At 36.5% G+C, this 19,306-nt stretch overlaps 1 protein-coding gene across 1 annotated transcript in view; it reads right to left on the bottom strand.

Annotated features, from left to right (window-relative positions):
- Nucleotides 1–800: 800 nt before the first annotated feature.
- br (broad-complex core protein) overlaps nt 801–19,306 on the bottom strand; it is a 34,928-nt gene continuing 16,422 nt past the window's right edge. Inside the window, exon 6 of the mRNA XM_089596267.1 lies at nt 801–1,189. Coding sequence (XP_089452393.1) covers nt 801–1,189 — 389 coding nt within the window. The remainder of the gene's footprint in view (nt 1,190–19,306) is intronic.

Here is a 19,306-nt window from a genome sequence, read left to right as displayed (position 1 = left end):
AAATCATACTCTTTATTTTTTTTATCATATACTTTTCCTCCCCGTAAAACCAGAACAAGAGAATATTAGTTTTTTCTCGATAATAGTGTTCGCATACACCTATATATGTACACATTCACATTTGTGTTCGCATGTAATATACGTTTGTATGCACGATTAAAAATATTCAATATTTAAAAGGTTAAAAATATAATTTATGATCCGCGCTTGTTTGATGGACTTGTGCAAAAGTTTGTTTACTTTACTTTTTCTTTTTTTTTATCGTTTGTTTCGCGTAATTTCACTACAATAATACACCGAGAAAAAAAAAGTGTTTTTCCTTCTATAGCCAGTTTTTCCATCCTTCCCCCCCCCCTCGGCCGTCAGAACCTTGTCCAAAACATCAGGCACGCGAACCTTTTGACGAGACACTTTTAGAAGCCGACCGAAGCATCAGCCCCCTCATCTTAAAAATAAACTCTTTTCGCGTACAATATACACACATTGTGTCGGAGCAACCACGTGCTCGTAGTTATGTAAGTCATATAAATGACCGTGATGATTTTGCAAAGACACGTAAATATGAAACAACACAGAGATACGGCTCTCCTCGACTGCACGGACTTGTCAGTGAGTAGACGAGGGGGTACAGGGATACTGTGTACGACGAGATGCGGTAGAAGAGATAAGTGTGGAAAAGCTCACTGCCGAGACGGCTTCCAAGGCTGCTCGCGCTAGAGGACGTGGTGCCGGTGGTGGTGGTGGCTCTGCGTAAGGTGGTGGTAGAGCGAGTAATGTCGACGGCGGGCACGCCACCTGTCTCATTGGGGCTGCGGGGGATACTGCTGCTGGGGGTTATACTGTTGCTGGTGGATGCTGCCGAGGACGGTCTTGATGGCGCTGGTCTTCAGGAGGCGCTTGAGCATGCCACTCGAGCCGCGGTGCTGCAAGCTCTTGTGGGTCGTGAGGGAGTTCTTGGTGCGGTAGCGCCGGTTGCAGAACTCGCAGACGTAGAGCGTGTCGGATTGCTCGTGCTTGTCCTGGAAGTGCCGCTTGAGCGAGTAGTAGCAGGAAAAGGTGCGCCGGCAGTACGGACACTCCTGGGGCTCGTTTATCCCACCTGACGTCGGTGGTGGCATGTGGTACACGGCTAAGGGAGCCGCCGCCGTCGTCGTCATTGCCGCTGTTGCCGGCATCCCGTTGCCCGTACCTGCAATCCAAACACACACGGGGCCACGATTGGCGCGGTTATTACCAGTCGCCTCGGAAAATCGCCGGCTTGCCCAAACTTTGCATGCTCGCTTTTTTTTTATTCTCATTGTTCGCCAGTCTTCGGTTCGACCGAGCTTTTACTCGAGAAACAACAACAACAAAAATTGCACTTTTGTGCGCTCGGCAGCTCGAACTGAAGACGGGCGGGGACGCTGTTCAGAAAATTGGGTTAACAATTGATTAATCACTCGAGGTTTCAAATATCCCTTACACCATCGAAGCAACTTGTTTGGCCAAAACACTCGGTTGTTAAGTTAGCGTGAATTTCGTGGTTTTTCTCTACACATATATACGGAACTCGATAGTGAGTACAGTTGAATTAATAGTATGCACTTGTTTGCCTTACGCTCATTTTTCATAGATTCCCAAGCACAGAAGAAGAAAGGCACTTTCATCGACAACACTTAGCATGCACACACAACAGCAAACATCGAAAGCCAACATAAAAATAACGTTACAGAAGCAAACACAAAATTTTGGAGGTAACAAATACGTGAATAAGCAAACAAAATGTGACGGGAGTAAAAGGGGAGTTAGTGAAATGAAGAAACAAAAAAATAAAATAAAATAAATAAATAAATAAATGAAAATGGAACTGAACTTGGATTAGTGGTATCCTGAAGCTTTTGGTACAGATGTGTTATCTCGCACTGCAGTGCGGTGTAGATTCGTCGAGCCTATCAGACTTGAGAACGACTCTAAAAATGTTTTATTTATTTATTTTTTTTTCTTCTATTCGGAGGAAATATCAAACTTTTGTCATCTTCACAACTGGGGCGTGAAAAAAGATGGTCGGGGAGAGAAAAATTTTTTTATCAAAACGATGTCGTTCTCGAGTTTTAGCAAAGTTCGTTCTCAAGCCGTACAGCTGTTAAAATGTATCCAAGACCACAGATAGGATCTGGTAAAAAAATCTATAGCCATTACTTTGAATGACAATTGACACGATTATTAAATCGTGAAGTTTAAAAAACTTTTATACATTTTTTTGTTCTTTTTTAATGCTAATTAGTGAATCAATTATAATTTCCACATAAATCTAAAGTAAATTTATTATTCATTATTACCAATTTTACACGAATGAAGAATTAATGTGTTATGTTACAAGTGAGTAAAAGAGTACTTTTTAAATGTTGGACTGTAGCACATCAATTATCACGAGTGAAAAATTTTAAGTAGAAAAATCAAGTAAAAGTATTAAATTCGCGCCACATGCAAGTAACCCATTAACAAAAAAAAAAAAAAAAAAAAAAGACTTAAACCTATAACGCAAAACTTAAAATAAAAGGGTTAAATCAACAAACAAATCAATGAGAAGAAAACAAAATTAGCAACTGTTAATAATAAGAAGTAGAGGTGGAGGAAGAAAAAGTTATCGGAAAAGTAGTATACTGTTAGTTGTAAAAACCAAAGTCGCTTCGATGGGTTGAAATTAACTCAGTTGTCGAAAAGCGGTGGAATTTAACTCTTGCAATATCCACATTGCTGATCCCTCCGTTTACCGTGTTAAATACTATTAGAGATAGAATAAAAATGAGGAGAGAAATTAATGGGTAACAATAGTAATATCAATCAAAATAAAAACAAAGGAAAAAAAAAAGAAAAGAAAAGAAAACCAGTGTGAGGTTAGTATTAGTTGGCGTATTATTGACAAAAAAAAAAAAAAAAAAAAAGAGAGGAGGAAAAGAAAAACAAAAAACAAAAAAAAAACGAAAAAAAGTTCAAGTCTTGCGGTCGTGGTCGCCGTTCACCGCTCACACACTCAGAGAATTGGTGGCGGCCTACCTTATCTAAAGCTTCAAAAGTACTTAGAAGTAATGTCAATGTCGCCGGGTCTGCTCTTATGATAGGTATAGATATGGGTCATCAGGGAGTTTCGCGAGCAGTAGACCCGCTCGCAGATGACGCATCGGTACTCCTCCTGTCGTTCGGCGTGCTTGTCGGCCACGTGGCGCTTGAGGGATGCTTTGCTGCAAAGTACCTTGCCGCACAGTTGGCAGGTGAAGAGCTTCTTGGTCGACGGTGCGTTCAGGGAGTTGAGCGTCAGGCCAGGCATGGAGGCGAGCACTGAAACACAACAATGCACCTCATGCAGCAGAACGGCACCATCCATACCCCTATATACTCCTCCTCCCACTCTCCTCCGACCATTTTCCTATACCAACAACCTTCCCTCGCTCGCCCTGTCCAACCCTATGGCAATTTTACCACCCCCCCCCCGACTCCCTCGGATGTCCAACGTGTGTCTCCGCCTCCCCCTCCCGTCATGCATCCTAAATGTACCTTCCACAGGACCATTCATCGAAATATAATACGTATACCCTCTCGAAACGACGGATATATTTTTTTTTTCTTTCTTACTAAGATGGGATGGACTGAGGAAGGACCATATAGACCCGCAGAGAGTTAAGTTGCTCCCGGTGCTCGAGAAATTTTCAAAAAACGCGAGATCGTTCTTTTCACCGGTGGAGGATCGTAGAAATAGCGCCGCGGATGAAACTGGAAATAACGAGCCGCGTTTACTTGCATTGAATTCGCGGACTCGGGAGTTTCTTTTCGCGGGTGATTGCAGAAAACGAGCGTCCCTCACTGAAATAAAAGGGGTAGGCGAGGGCTAGCTCTCACCAAAGACGCGCAGAGGTAAGAAGCGCGATGCGCGGGGTAGCTGGTTGGAGAGTTTATCTCTTTATTGAATGCGCGGAAAAATGTCGCGGCGTCGTTGGTCTTTCACGCGAATCAAACGTCAATAAAGTGCAACGTCTCGTTTCAGCGTCGCCGTCGTTATATTAATTAAAAGGGGCCGAGCAAAGGAGAAGATGCGTCGCAGAGGATGGGCACGGTTGGACGGAGAAAGGAGCGCTAAAGAAAAAGACGGAGGAGCATCGCCGCGCTCGGGGAGCCTGAATGGCGATAATGTCGTTGGCTCTGCCTCCTTTCTCTTTTTTTTTTTATATTTTTCGCGTGGATGATATAAGAGAGCGTCGCTGCTTCTGCTGAAAAAATTGTGTATAAGACGGTGATGGTTCCCCCTTTTCTTCTTCTCGGCTCGGCTGCTGCCTTTTCCTCGACACCGGCCGAGGCGCGGCTGGATCCGCTCATTCATTCTCTTTAGGAAATTGCTCTTTATCCAATTTCTCAAGTCGTGTCTCATTAAACTTCGGCCGGAAAAGAAACTGCACCGCTTTATACAAGGGCACAATGAGGGCATGTGCGCGCGTCAGGGGGTGCGGGTGAATAGGCAGGTAGACCTTAACTTTGGCTGCCATTGCAGCGCGCGCTCTGGGATTGGTTACCGCGATGAAATAATGTGATGGATAAATATGACGAAAAAAAAAAAAAATGGTAAGGGACGTCCTAGGCAGCGGAGGTAAGAGAAAGTGGGGGAAGGAAGCTGTAAGAATGGGAGCTAAAGAGGCTGGGACTTTTCGCACGTGTACGTGTGAATACACGCAAAGCCATTGGAGAACAAAGAAAACGAACGAAACGACATGAGATGGTGAAAGACATCCACAAAGAACAAAAAAAGAGAAAAAAAAAAAAAAAAAAATAGGCAAGAGTACAAAAATAACAGTAACGATGTATTTACTTGTGAACGCGCACTGCGAGACAAAAATTCATTAAGGCATCGTATGCATATACACTCGCGCTATTCTCTCGTATCGGAGTGGAGTTTCTATGGCTAGGTACACTATACGACAAAATGTGAGGCGACGTATAGAAAAACAGTACATTGAGCAGCACATTCTTAAAAGAACACTTAAAGCATGCACTTCGAGCCGAGCGAGATCAAAGCGTGCTCTCCCTTCTATTACATGATATGGGTACGTCTCTGTGTTTTCGGCCATTTTACCATTTTAGCCATTGACATATACAGCTATTAGCAGTCTACGAGGGTACGTGCGTCACTTCCCTCAGGGATGACAAATTGTGCATCTTTTTTTTTTCATCTTAAATGCAACGTTTCAAGTAGCTGGGGTGTGCTGAATTTTTACAGTCAGAGTCGTCATCCCTGATTGCTTTTACCGATACAACGGTGTACAGCCATTCAAATGACAATTTTACGAATCTCAATACACAACAATAAGCCCTACAGAAAAATCTGTTTGGACACACACGCACACACACGCACTCAAAAGCTGACTTACACGTGCGCTCTCGTATCTTAATGCTGAGAGGAAATGAAAAAAGAAATTCAAGGATTTACGTATTGTGTATTGAAAGTCTTAATGAAGGCGAGAGAACGGAGACATTTTTATGTATGTACACGTGTACAAATAGATCGTTGTATATTTGTACTTTTTTTTTTTATCTTTGACAACAAAGCTTGAAAGCTGGCTCATTCTACACTGGATGTTTCTCTAAACACACTTACCTGAATGTTGATAAAGTTTGGTTTTTTTTGTTAAATTTATATTCTTCGATACTTTTATTTTGCTTATTTCTAAATATTTTCACCATCAATTAAAGGTGGAGGATTTATAAATATGGGGGATCGGGGAAAGCAGATAAAAATAAATGAAAAACACTGTAAAATTATTAAACCAAATAGTATACATTTCTAGTAGAATATAAAAATGAAAATGTATTAAAATGCATTTGACATAGCATACGTCAGCAGTAATAATAATAATAATAATAATAATAATAATCATAATAATAATAAAAATAGTAATAATAAAAATAATTGTAGTAAAATAATGATATAGTAATAATTGTTAATAATGATCAATAAATATGTAACATAACCAGAACACCTTGGCAGATAACAATTAATATTTAAGCACGATAACGTAGCAATTTACTATTTTTAGTTTTTTTTTTTTTTTTTTCTATTCACGTCTCTTAATTGGAAAGAACAACTTCCGTAAACGCGAGCATCTGCGAATAAGTCGTATGTACTTATAAAACTTATTGAAGAGCGGGTAATTTTTTCGTACTGATTAAAGAGTTACTTGGCCTAATTATAAATGCAAAACGCTTGTAAAAATCTTCGGCGCTTCTGTCCTGTAATTAATATAAACATGCTAAGATGGTTAATATAGAACAGCAATTATTTAAGAAAAAAATTGTATTATATGTGTCTGGATTGTGCTTTACAGCGCAACAAAGATAATTAATTGTATAAGAGGGCAATTAAAGTCTTACTATACATTGATTAACATATGTTTGATATTGTAGAAAAGAAAATTGAATTGTGCCATAACAGTTCTCTTTGCGCAATCAAGTATATAAATCTAGAGTTGATATAAGATATCATATGGATAATGCATGTGATTTATGTGAGTGTTTGTGAATAGGTATGTGAAAAGCTGTAAATATTTGTGATAATGTGCGTGTATACATCTTTTGACCACTCGCTATCGCACTCTAAACATAACAAAAAGAAAAAAATTTGCTGGGAGCAGTAGAAGCGAAAAAACAAAAATTACTATCATCCACTTTGTCTTTTTTTTTACAAAGTAACTGTACATTACTTAAAACCATACAAATAATAAAGAAAATCAAAAATTTCTCTAGTTGCACTTGGCTACTTCGGCCTTACAGAGAGTTGTTGAAAAAATTAAGAAAAATACGTAGTCCTCTGCCACTATGCATATAAATTTTGTGTTGCTTTTACGTTATATATTTTTTTCGTCTTAGAAAAAAAAACCCTCAACTAACGCATTAGGTACTTTTTGTTAACGGTTTGGTAACATCAGTCAAACTTTAAAATCAGTCCAATCGTATACTTTGACTAATTAAGAAGTAGTTTTTCACGATTTCGTCCAATTCAGTCGTACGGCAAAACAAAAATACGAAAAATTACAAATTTTTACAATATAAAATTTTTAATGACAATTTTTCAGTCTTTCCGTTTTCAATTTTTATTCATTTTTTGAATAAATAATATAATTTTAAGAACAAAAGAGCGCGTTTCATCGTCGTATCACAGGCCAATTTCGACGAAATATTGTCGACTTTTTAAGTTCAACGACAAGACGCGAAGAACGTATTCAAATTGACAATTTACATTTTTTTTCCGCACATAAATTATAAAATAATTCGTAAAAAATATTTTCAACATAAAAAAAAGAAAAAAAATAATGCAACTAAATAAAAAAAAATAAACTCTTATAAAAATCTACTAAATATTCATATAGTTTTTTAATTAAATATTCCATTTGATTTATATTAATTTCATTAATAATTTATTATTTTTTTTATAATAATAATGCGCCGCCCAGCAACCAGGTTTGTGCAGGTGACAAATGATTCGCATTACGTTTTTGGCCATTTTTACAGTAGTCACGATATAATAACTGTCGATTTTCTCATACATCATTTTCTCCCACGCCCCCCTTTTTTCTTCCCATTTATAGTTTTTCCATTCTTATAATCATCCATCCTTTTATTATCTAACTATATATAATATATTATCAATATCAGTTCTCACCATTTTGACTACAATAAATTTTATTTACTCCTTTCTTCTCATAATTTTTCTTTAAAGCTTCAGCAATCGCTTTCGTGTCTAATTTTTACTCAAATTCTATATTTTTTTGCCTTTTTTATTCGTCTATTGAATTACCAATTTTCAGCTCAAGTCTTTCCTATACTATTTATAAACGAGCTCTGTGACGAGCATAATTTTGACAGCCTCAACTTTCTGTATACACTTTTATTGATACATATATGTATATATTTTTTATGTATATAAAAAAAATCTTTGTATACAATTCCGCGCTAAAGTAAAAATATATAACATGCTCTTGGCAAAATTTAACTACTGCATTCTAACTTCAGCAAAAAAATCATTGGAATACTTTTCATTCTCTCATTTTATTTTTAATCAATAATTATTGTAGTGGTGAATTAGGAAAAATTTATTTTCATCAATAAATGATTGAATTTCATGGTTTTCAGTTTAAATAAATTCCGTTTCAAAAATGTGCCAAAGGGAATCAATTAATTTATTAAGGTCTTTTTATGATAAATAAAAAAAAATCAAAAGATAAAAAAAAAAAAAAAAAAAAAGATTAATTACGTAACGAAATAATAAAAGAGAATGCAAGTATAGTTATTTTCCATTAATTTTTTTTGTACAAGTCTCGCACTCCACTCTGGTCCGACTGAACTTCGACGTTAATCGTTCGCCCGTGGCACCGAACAATATGCGCGAGTTGGAGCTTCGCTTTATACACACCCTTAAATTTAACTGTATCATAGCCTATTAATTAACATATGTTTAGAAGTGTAACGTTTATTTACTTGTGTACGAAAGATGTGTTGTATGTGTCCTATACGTCTATGTGCCAATCTCATAAAATGTGACGTTCTTAAAATTATTATTCATTATACGGGATTTTTTATTTGTTTTATGTAAATAGTATTAATATGGTAGCCTGTAAAATATAATTAAATAAGTCACATAAACGTCTTGGATTCGCCGTTACACGACTTCTAGTCCATTTCTGCAACAGAACAACCTAACCTGTCTAGAGTTCGTATTTTTAGTTTTTTCTTTTTTTCGAAGCCTTTTTGATGTTACTGTTTCACTTGATTAATTAATGACCTTAAGTTGGTGTCAATTCAAATAGATATCGTTTGGAATGTTAAAACAATAATAATTTAATTTTTATTAATTATTGAAAAAAAAATGTACAAATAATATGGGAGTCATCAAACGCGCGACATCAAAAAGGCCATGTGTGTCGCTTTGCTTGTTAAAGTTCTACTAAAATATAGTTATGTATGTATATATGCTAGTACTTTATTATATGCAATCAGCTATATGTGGTTAGTTGATTATTATCGATTTGTTACATAATTATCCGTCAGTGCTAATGGACTGTAGCTTTTTTTTCATCTTATATTTCTGCATCATAATTATTTAAGAAACTGGCATTTATTTGTATTATTTATACGTCATTTGTGTATTTCCAGCCCAATTTTATAAAAAAAGAGACTAAATCGTGACAATACCCCTGTGCAGAAATATGGGCTTGCACATGATGCTCTTGTGGACGTAAAACACTGGTGAAAGTAGTTGATCAGACTTTATATTTTTTTATGAGTGAGACTGGGTATTTAATATAAATCAGTATGATTTTTTTCGCTTAACTGGATATGATAAAACTTATTGATTCTTGTAATAGTATAATGCGTGGATGCAGCTGCTAGGAAAAGAAAGAAAAAAATGGCTCAGATTACATGGGTAACAGACATTCTTCACTTTAGTTTCCTAATAGGTGCGCACTTCAAATTACAAAAATTTTATTTAATGAATGTAAAATAATCAAAATAGCAACTGATCAGGGGTTTTGAAAGCTATAAAATATAATAAGAGATTGGCATAAATAATCGATGTCTAGTCCTCGATTTTTTGTAAAATTTTTCATGTTTTTTCGTATCTTATTCTAATAAAGTTCGAAAAGGTACGTCATTAAAGCCCTGTTTTCCACCGTTAAAACAAAGAAAAGTCAAAGGCGGAGCATGTACAAGATAGTAGTCCGCTTAAAGCATTCAATCGTTCAATCAAATGGAATGAATGTATCAAGATAAAATATATTATATATATATTCATACCGTTGCAACATGTGCGACGCAATATAACACGAGGGTGGTTTTATTTAACTAGAAAAAAATTTAACAACATCCACCCATTTCACCGATTTTTAAACTTTTCAATAAATTTAAAAAAAATACTTAAAAAGTAAAGAAAAATTATACACACCCGCGAATCATTTTCATGCCGCGATACAGGTCTCTCGTTCTCATAATTTACATTATTACTTATCATCAATTTTACTTCCTTTTCCTTTTTACATTTCGAAACTTTAAAAAAATCTTGAGTCTTTTAGTTGCATAATAACGTTCGCACAGTCTTTCTCCTATCATTTTAAAAATCACATGGACTACCGCGTCTCTTTGACTGTTGGAAAGTCAAACTATTATTTATTTATACCCTTCTTTCTATCAAGGGATCAAATCGAACTTAAAAAATTTTTAATAAAAAACGAATAGCAATTTACACATTATTGCCACGATCACGGAAAATTTTCAATAATTTTCTCTACTTTCTTTTTACACGCATGGACTACTCGATTACTCGTTTAACAAAACTAGTGAGTACAAGACAAGTTTGACTCGTCCATTGATAAATTTTGTCAGTCATTTAATTTTTGGCCGTTTTCATCGTAGAATTAAACATGCGCGTTTTCTTTCTTTCTTTCTTTTTTTTTTTTTTTTTTTTCACGATAATAGCTAAGTATAATATTATCCTCCGAAATAACAACTTATGGTGTATCGTCACAATAAATTTGCCTATAGTCGCCGGCACCTATATAACAACCGATAAAATTCTCGTGTAACTCGTCGCAATGACCATCTCTAAGATTGCCACACAATCAGTCCATTTTTACTATAATTTCATTTGTTACTTTTAAATACGACCGTACCAAAACTCCTAGAGTTTTTTTTTTTTTTTTTTTCTTTTTTAATCTCGAAAGCTCGTTTGTCTTCCAATTTGTCTTTTGTTTTCCGTTTCGCTTGAAATACCCACTGATTTGGAAGCACTGTATATATCGTTTATTTTTCGCCCCTTTAAAAAAAAAAAACTCTTTTTTTCCCTTTTTCACCCTACATAGTCATGGGGTTATTATTTTAGTTATTAATATTATCAATTACGAGAAGATAACAGGCTTGACAACATTATACAAAAAGGAAAATATACACGATCCACAATTGTGTTCTTGCAACGTCGACGAGTCAGATGCGCCTCGTGCGTTCACCGGGAGAAGATGACAACTGTTCGAGCAAACCCAGTTGGATATATATTTTCGCGGATCTGGTGATGCCCACGTTTCACGTCAAACTCCCAACTAAATAATTATAAAAGCTTCAACTAAACCGTGTGCACAGGTGTATATGTACCCGACCAACGACGAACAGGAAAATGAGGAAAAGCCAACAGGGGGTGCTCGAGTTGGAAGTTAAAAAAAAAATAAATAAAAAAAAAAAAAATAAACGACAAGTGAATAGTATGTATAATAGCCTACATCAAAATCTACAGCTAAATCAGTATAAAAAATATAAATTTTTTTTACTCCAGCGCAACTGAAAAACGCGCGTCTGGGGGGCCCCCCTTGGGTACTGGAAGCAAGCAAAATTGCTTCATTATCATCATCAACGCGTCGCGATCATCCGACTCGTCCTCACTTTATGAACGCTCGTCTATCACACTGTCTGCCTATTTTTTAATATTTTTTCTATGCACGCGATAGGACAAGCTGTCCACGACCGAGGGCTCCATCCTCCGGTTTCCCTCGGAAAAGCAAGCATACGCGAAAATCGCGATCGCAAAGTGAGTATTAGGTACTCGCGTGTAATTAAATACGCATATGTATGTATCTATCGAAAGCAGTGGTGTGGGCAATCGAGTTATTGTTGTCGACGCGGTGGTGGTGGCGGGGGAGGCGGCGTCGTCGCGAGGCTGCTCCTGTTCTACTTTTGGCGGCGGTGGTAGATGCTCTTGTGGTTGTTGAGGCTGTTGAGAGTCCGGAAGACCTTGTGGCAGAGGCCGCAGACGGCGCTGTTGAGCGGCTGGAAGTGCTGCTGCTCCTTGTGACGTTTGAGCGTGAGCTTCGTCGAGAGCGTTTTGCCGCACACGTCGCAGGTGTAACAGACCCCCGGCGGCAGGAGGCTACCGTGCAAGGGGTGCGACAGCCGCATGGCTAGAATCGCCGAAGGCGGTCCTTCGTGCGTAGGCAGCGTTTTTTTTTGTTTTTTTTTTTTCGTTTTCGTATCGCACAGTTTTTTTTGCATTTTTTTTTGACGCATTCGACAACATCGTGCAAACATTATGTCGACAACAAAAATATGGATTGAAAAATCATAATAATAGCAATAATAGTATAAGTAGTAGTAGTAGTAGTGGTGAGAGTTGTTGTGATTGTGTTGTTGGTGTGACAATGAATGAGTAATGATGTATTGTTGTTGTTGATTTAGTTTGATTGGATTGAATGTCCGTTACGAACCAATATTCGGCGGAGATGGTTCCACGTGTGGATGGACCCCCAGCACAACACAGTCCGTTGGTGCGCGTGAAGGTAGGTAGTAGTAGAGGTACACACACAGAACAATGACGAACCAGAGCACGTATAGCCGAGCGAGACCGGGACCGGGAACAAACAAGAACAAAGATACGGCTGACATTAATATTTTTCTTTTTGTTTCTTATTTCTTTTTTTTTTTTTTTTTTTTTTTTTTTTTTTTTTTTTTCTTTTTTTTCAGTGGACATACATCAGTTACGTTGATGGTACTCGTGGTACTCTCTAAAAAGTTTATAGACAGACTGGACGAATAGACAGATAGATAACAGTTGGATGGTCAGATAGAGAGTAGGTAGGGGATTTGGGTACTACCGGGCTACAGAGGAGCTGAAGAAAAATCAAGGTAACGACATTTATTTTCGTATAAAAGATTGACTCTATGCTTTACTCGGTAACTGAGCTATTTGCTTTCAAACAAATTGTAATGGTAAATCATTAGAAAAAAATCTGCTATGTAAAATTATAGAAAAATAAGAAATAAATAAATAAATAAAGAAAACGAAGTAAAAAAATAATTAAAAAAAAAAAAAAAAAATTGGTACTAGATAACAATACTGTGCTTTATATACTGCTGCTTTGATTGTTTATCACATTCGTATTTTTATTGCTGACTCGGTAAAGTCTACTGAAGCATCAAACTTAAAAATATCAAAACGCTTCGTCGTCATGACAACAAGAAAGGCGGATCTTGTTCAAGAAAGAGAGACAGACAAGAGAAAAGGCTCGGGGCTCTGGTTTGTCATTGATTATGGTAATGTGTGACTCTTGTTGGTTCAGAGTTTTTTTTTTTTCTTTTTAATTTTCTTTTTCGCCAAATATTACATGCCAATAAATCGTTCATCGTTGTATCGTCCGTGTCACAATTGTCGATAATAATTGCGACGCGTGTACTCGTACGGTGGGATGGCCAAATCAGTGTTAATGTTATGTTTAGATATTTTTTCTTTTTTTTTTTTTTTTTTTTTTGTGTAACAATAACAAGTAGAAACGATGAGAGTACAGTAAAGTTGTGATCGGTCGTATCGTGTACATTGTATCAGGCAAATCAACTCTAGAAGTGCAACTCGATTGCGCGATGTACCATTATATACATACATATATATATATGTGTGTTTATATATACACAAGAAGAGTATTAGAATATAGATTTTGAAAGTGAAAATCAACATACCATTCTCAATGCTTCCCCGGGCGTGGACGAGTGTAGTGTCAAATAATAAGGAGGAGGAGACCCCGCACTCGTTAATTCCAATTCATTCGGTTCGTGTTTTTTTTTTCTCTCGCCCTCTCTCCCTCTTCGTAAACACACGTACTTCTTATATATACTTATGCACACGTATTCTTTTTTCTACGTCATTTCTTTTATTTTCGTTCGTCCTTATCTACATACATATGTATACAGAGCGTCGTCGCCCTGCATTGTTCATTGAGAGATGAGAAGGAGGGATGATGGGACGACAAGCCAGTTCGAGTAGTTCTCTTTCTTTAGCAGTATAGGTGGATATATAAATGTGTATGTATATAGGCACTCGAACGCGGCTGTTTGATGTATAAAGTGTTGAGAGGAGGTGTTGCGTGGCCAAAGTCCGGGCTGAACAGTGGCACAAAAATTACACACTACGACACGTTGGTTTTTCTTGTTTAGTGTAAAAAATGACTTTTATTCATGAATAATAATTATTAATGATTATAATGATAATTGTAGCGATGATAATAATAATAATAATAATAAGAATTATAGTAATGAGACCACTCGTGAGTGTACGCCCGAAACAAAAAAAAACCATTTAAACAAAAAAAAGACCTGAATCCCTTAAAACGCATATAAACTATGTAAAATCACTAAGATAATTTATAATTTTAGTGATGATAATTAGTATGATAATTGAGTAGTTAAATTAACAATAATAACGATGAAAGTGTAATAAATTAAGAAAAGGGGAGGATAAAAAACGAGCACTATCGTTAGTTAGCTGAAGTACAAAAAATTTTTCCCTATTTACATGGTTCGACGATGAGAGAAGCGCTCTGTTTCTTTCTTTTTTTCTTTTCTCACACACGCACTCTTGCTTTTTTTTTATGTTTCTCTCTTATTCTCTTTCTCGCCTATAAAAGGGACCTACACGTTATGTGTATTGTATCTTTCCGTCAAATATACATTTCGATCGCTTATTCGTAATTTTGAGTTGTACAAAATTCATATACATATACAGTTAAGGTATTCGTTGTGTCCCACCCATTTGACAGCTCCGTTTTTTTACTAAAACTAGTGTTTTTGCTCCACAAATCTTATAGTTTGAAAATTGACCCATTTCCTCGATAGAAATTCGATTTATATTATTTTCTCATCACAGTAAAAAATTTTTTAAAGCAAAAAATGTCATTTAAACTTTCTGGAGAATTATTTGCTTCAATATTCGCGTAAGATGTCAAAGAGGGTAAGAAAAAATTTTTTTTTCATTATTATTTCACGAAAAATTTTACTAGCAGTAATATTGAAGAAAAATTACTTAAAATGACAATCAAAATTAAATAAACACAATTTTTAATAAATCCAGTCATACGTAGACTGGTAGCACACACTAATGTTTTAATTTAATAATTTGCAGAGAAAAAAATCTTAGTTTTATTAAAAAAAAAAAAAAAAAAAAGAAAAAAAACAGCTATCCAGGATTTCCCTAACATGTCTGTGTAACGTACTATATAATATAATATTATAAGAACAATAATGAACAATAAACATTTGAAATGAAAAAATACGTAATAACAATGTTATTTTATTTTGATATTATCAATACTACGGTATAGTTAAATAAATTTTCCGCGGCGATGGTAATAGGTATCGTTTGCACATAATACATACTTAATGCTATACTAATAAAAATAATAATAATAATTTATCGTATGATTGATGATCGTGAACTACGCCGTGCTTGTGCGATGAGTGGCTACATTTGCTTCGCGAAACATGTTTAAAGGCTAGCTGCCGCTGATTATACTTGAAAATAATTTACTCGCAGAGTGAATCAGCGTTCATGTATGTGTATGTGTGTATATATATATATATACATATATACGTGTACCCATTATACGGAAGAAGGAAAGAGTGGAAGGAAGGGAGGAAGGTTGTATGACGTAATTCACGGTGTTCTCGCGTTTTTTCGTACAGTAGGCAGATAACACGTATATGCATACACGTATAAAGTCGCTTTGAGGGAAAGTTTAGCGCGTGTGGCAGGTAGAAACTCGCGCTTCACGATTAAAGTGATAATTATTACGTGTGCAAGCGTATGTGTGTGTGACTCAAGTTTTGCAAGGTGTACATGAATTGAGGAATATTGCATTTTTTATAATACAGATAAGTATATCGTTGCTACGAAAGACAAAGACATCTCGTGTGGACTAAATTCTCGGGTACTAATTTATTATTCTCGCTTCGGTGGCAAAAGTTTCGATGGGTTTAAACTACATGAAATATGCACCGGTTCGTCTTTAATTTTTTTTTTTTTAATTGTTCCGTTTGTACCTACTATGAGAGTTGCGTGGAAAATACAGTTCTAGTAATTAAATTTAATTCGTACTAACAACAAGTACCCAAGTTTCAAACAAGAATTGTCATTGTAGACCATACCACTTTTAAATGTCGAAAAATAAAGTTCAGACGATCTTTCAACTTGAAAAAAAAAAAGTAAACGTGAAACGAAAATAACTTTTAAAAAATACAGTGATCGAGATGCACGAAAAGTAGAAAAGGTACCAAGTATACGTATATATTATGAGTACAAAAAAGTAAGTACAATTATTTATTTACAAGTGACAACGTTTCGTACTTGAATGAGTATAAGTAAACAGGTAAGTATATTTATAGGTAGTGTATGAGTGATGAATGATCCAAGTGAACTATGGGCTCGGCTAAATAACTCGCTCAGGCCTCTATCGGCAGGTACCAGTGTAAAAAATAATATATATTAGTAATAATAATAATATATGTGCATATGTGGATTTTGTTTAAATGTAATCGCGATAGTTTCGCACTACGCTGGGGAGTCGTATCATATTGACGCACGATTTCACTGACAATCATCAAAATATCGGTTTCCACCGCCAGCACGACTACAGATAGTAATAATAATAAAAAAAAAAAAAAAAGAGAAAAAAATAAGAAAAATAATAATAATAATAATGATGATGATTATTGTAATAATGTGCTACTGGGGACGTGGTTGAAATTGTTGTTGGCGTTGGCGCTCGTGCTCCTTGCGCTGTTGCTCAGCCTTGTTCTGCTGGCGGTGGTAGATGCTCTTGTGGTTGCGGAGACTATTGAGGCTCGAGTAGACCCTTTTGCAGATGTTGCAGATCGGCTCCTTGCTCGGCCTCGTGTGCACGTTTTGTATGTGACGCTTCAAGCGCGTTAGGGAGGTCAGGTTTTTGTTGCAGGGCTCGCACCGAAACTCATCGGACGCACCGCTGCCGGCCAACATACCTGGCGGCAAACCAGACACACAAATACTTAGGATCTCATGATGTGATATCATGATGATGATGGGACATTACTCATCCTCCCTCTCGGCTATACGTCTATAGCCGAGCCTTCCTCATCACCTCCTCCCACTCATCGGTGTTAGCTTACTTTATTTCTTTTTTTTTTCTTTTTTTAATTACTTATTTCTCGTTCTTTCAAGGCAAAATTGGCTTTAATCTCTCTTTGATGAATTATTGGTTGTTGTTTTTTTTTTTTTTTTTTTTCTAAGATAAAGCGCTTCTCGAAGAAAGGACGAACAAGAGTGCAAGTATGTATATATGATAATTGCAATCGTATTACGTATGGAAATATACGGCCTTGGCTCTTTTGCATTCATCATTAGGCTTTTCTCGCTCTCATCTTTGTTTTGATTTCTTACTTTTCATTATTATTATTACTTGTTTTGTCATTAAATGCTTATATATTCATGATTGTCATTATTAATTATGTGTGTGAGTGTGTGCGTGTTTGTGTGCACTGCAGGTCTACGTATACAGCCGCGTTCCCATCGGAGCTTCCGAGCGCTTCCAACTCCCATTGTCTTTCTCTCTCTCTCCCGTGCGTGCATTGAGTGTGTGTGTGTGTGTGTGTGTTCGTTAACTCTATAATATAGCCTTCCCTATATTGCCATTCACTCTCGCTCTCACTCTCTTAATTTCACCCCCAGGGCAGCTGTTTCACTCAGTGCTCCACCGCATGTGTGTGGCAACACGCTCTATATACTCACAAGGCTTGTTTACATGATACGTACCACCGACACCCGGAAAGCCGTGCTTTCGTTTCTAACTTGGTAAAATTATTTCATCCTCATTAGGTATATTATATATATATATGTATATAATTGTTATGAGTTAGAAACCATTCACCTCAAGACTTTTGACTATCGTTTCGTTCTTCAGAAGCCGCTCTCGGAAAAGATTCAATCTTTAGTTTATTTGCGTCATTAAATATGTTATTCTCGTGCGATTAATTTTGTGATTCCTCGTCACGGCAAATTACCATAATGGATCGAATCTTTCTCGAAAACCCCTTCCAAAGTTGTGTACAATAACGAAGAACCTTAATTATTACATAGCGTATATGTATACATTAATATATAAATATATTTTTATATAAATATAAAATATAATAGCAAGAAGAGTGCAAGCAATCCAAGAATCCAGCGACCAAAATCGAGAGGGATATTATATATCGTTAGTGTTGGTTGGTTGGTTCAACAGGTGGATGTATATATATATGTGTGTGTCTAATACATAATTATGATAGTAGAGGGGCGGGAAATCCAGGTATTTTGATGCAATTATTATTATTAATATTATTTACAGCATGGATATATTATTAAGACAGGTGTGGTGCGTAAAGATTATTCGCTTGAATGTACATACACACACACATATGATAAAAATAAAAATAAAATATATATGTATATGTATGTAATTACTGGTGCGAATGCAGGAGGATAAAAATATAATAAAATCTTAGTCGTTATATATATATATATAGTTTGTAAAATATTTACATAGACAGAATGTGATGTATGAGTTACAATGAGTTGATGCGTTTATAGTGGAGTGGCCGAGGGAGATATCGTAACTTGCGCATCGCATATAATCAAAAGTCAATCGAGTATACCGCTAAAACGAGAGTATTTGAGACAAATGATAATCGTTCGATCAACAAAATCTTACATATTACGAAAACGTTTTGTGACGCAGGAGAAGTAAGTAGATATACATACTGTACGATGACGGACCTGTTGCATTAAACTGCGTTAATTGCACTGCGGTTACAGGCGTAAAATATAATTCAAAACGAGACTTCAGTTGAGGCCAATATTCTTGTAACACAAGTAAGCGCCCACTGCGTGCATACGATCGTTCGCTCGATTGTTAAGTTTACAACTTGATAAAAATCCTCGACAGTTGGAAATAAAAAAAAAAAAAAAAAAAAAAAAAATCCATAAGAGCTCGAAGGTGGTGGTAAGCGACGGAATCTCGAGTATATTCCATAGTCCCACTGTTGGCGCACTGATTTATTCAAATCCAGCACTAATTGCAAAGCGCTCCGTCAATGATTATCTCTTACGCGGTTCTTCGGCTGTGATTCTAGTAGTACAGCTAGAGGGACGGTCAGCCGGCAGCTCGTCAAGGTCAAATGAGCGCGCGCGCCTGTGTCTCTGTATACGCGTGACATTATGCTCATCAGCTGTGTGTATCCTGGTGGTACGTGCACACAAATCACCCCAAATATGGTGCACGGCCGAGGTGAGGAGGAGCTCCTGCGCGGAGCTTGTATCCCTATGGCAACCCCAGCCAGGGGGGGAAAAAATAAGATGAGTCATTTACACAACGGAGGCGAGTACACATTGTTCCTAATAAGCGAGCCGTGTTGACTTTCCCGCGAAGGCGCTCGTTTCTTTTCTCATTCGCAGCGCGGGCTCCGA

The sequence above is a fragment of the Copidosoma floridanum genome, unplaced genomic scaffold (assembly GCF_036245765.1).
Source record: "Copidosoma floridanum isolate Cflo_tuat_1 unplaced genomic scaffold, Cflo_Japanese_pri ptg000030l, whole genome shotgun sequence".
NCBI classification, from domain to species: Eukaryota; Metazoa; Arthropoda; class Insecta; order Hymenoptera; family Encyrtidae; genus Copidosoma; species Copidosoma floridanum.
Note: the sequence above shows the minus strand (reverse complement) of the source record. Positions and strands in the feature narration are given on the sequence as shown.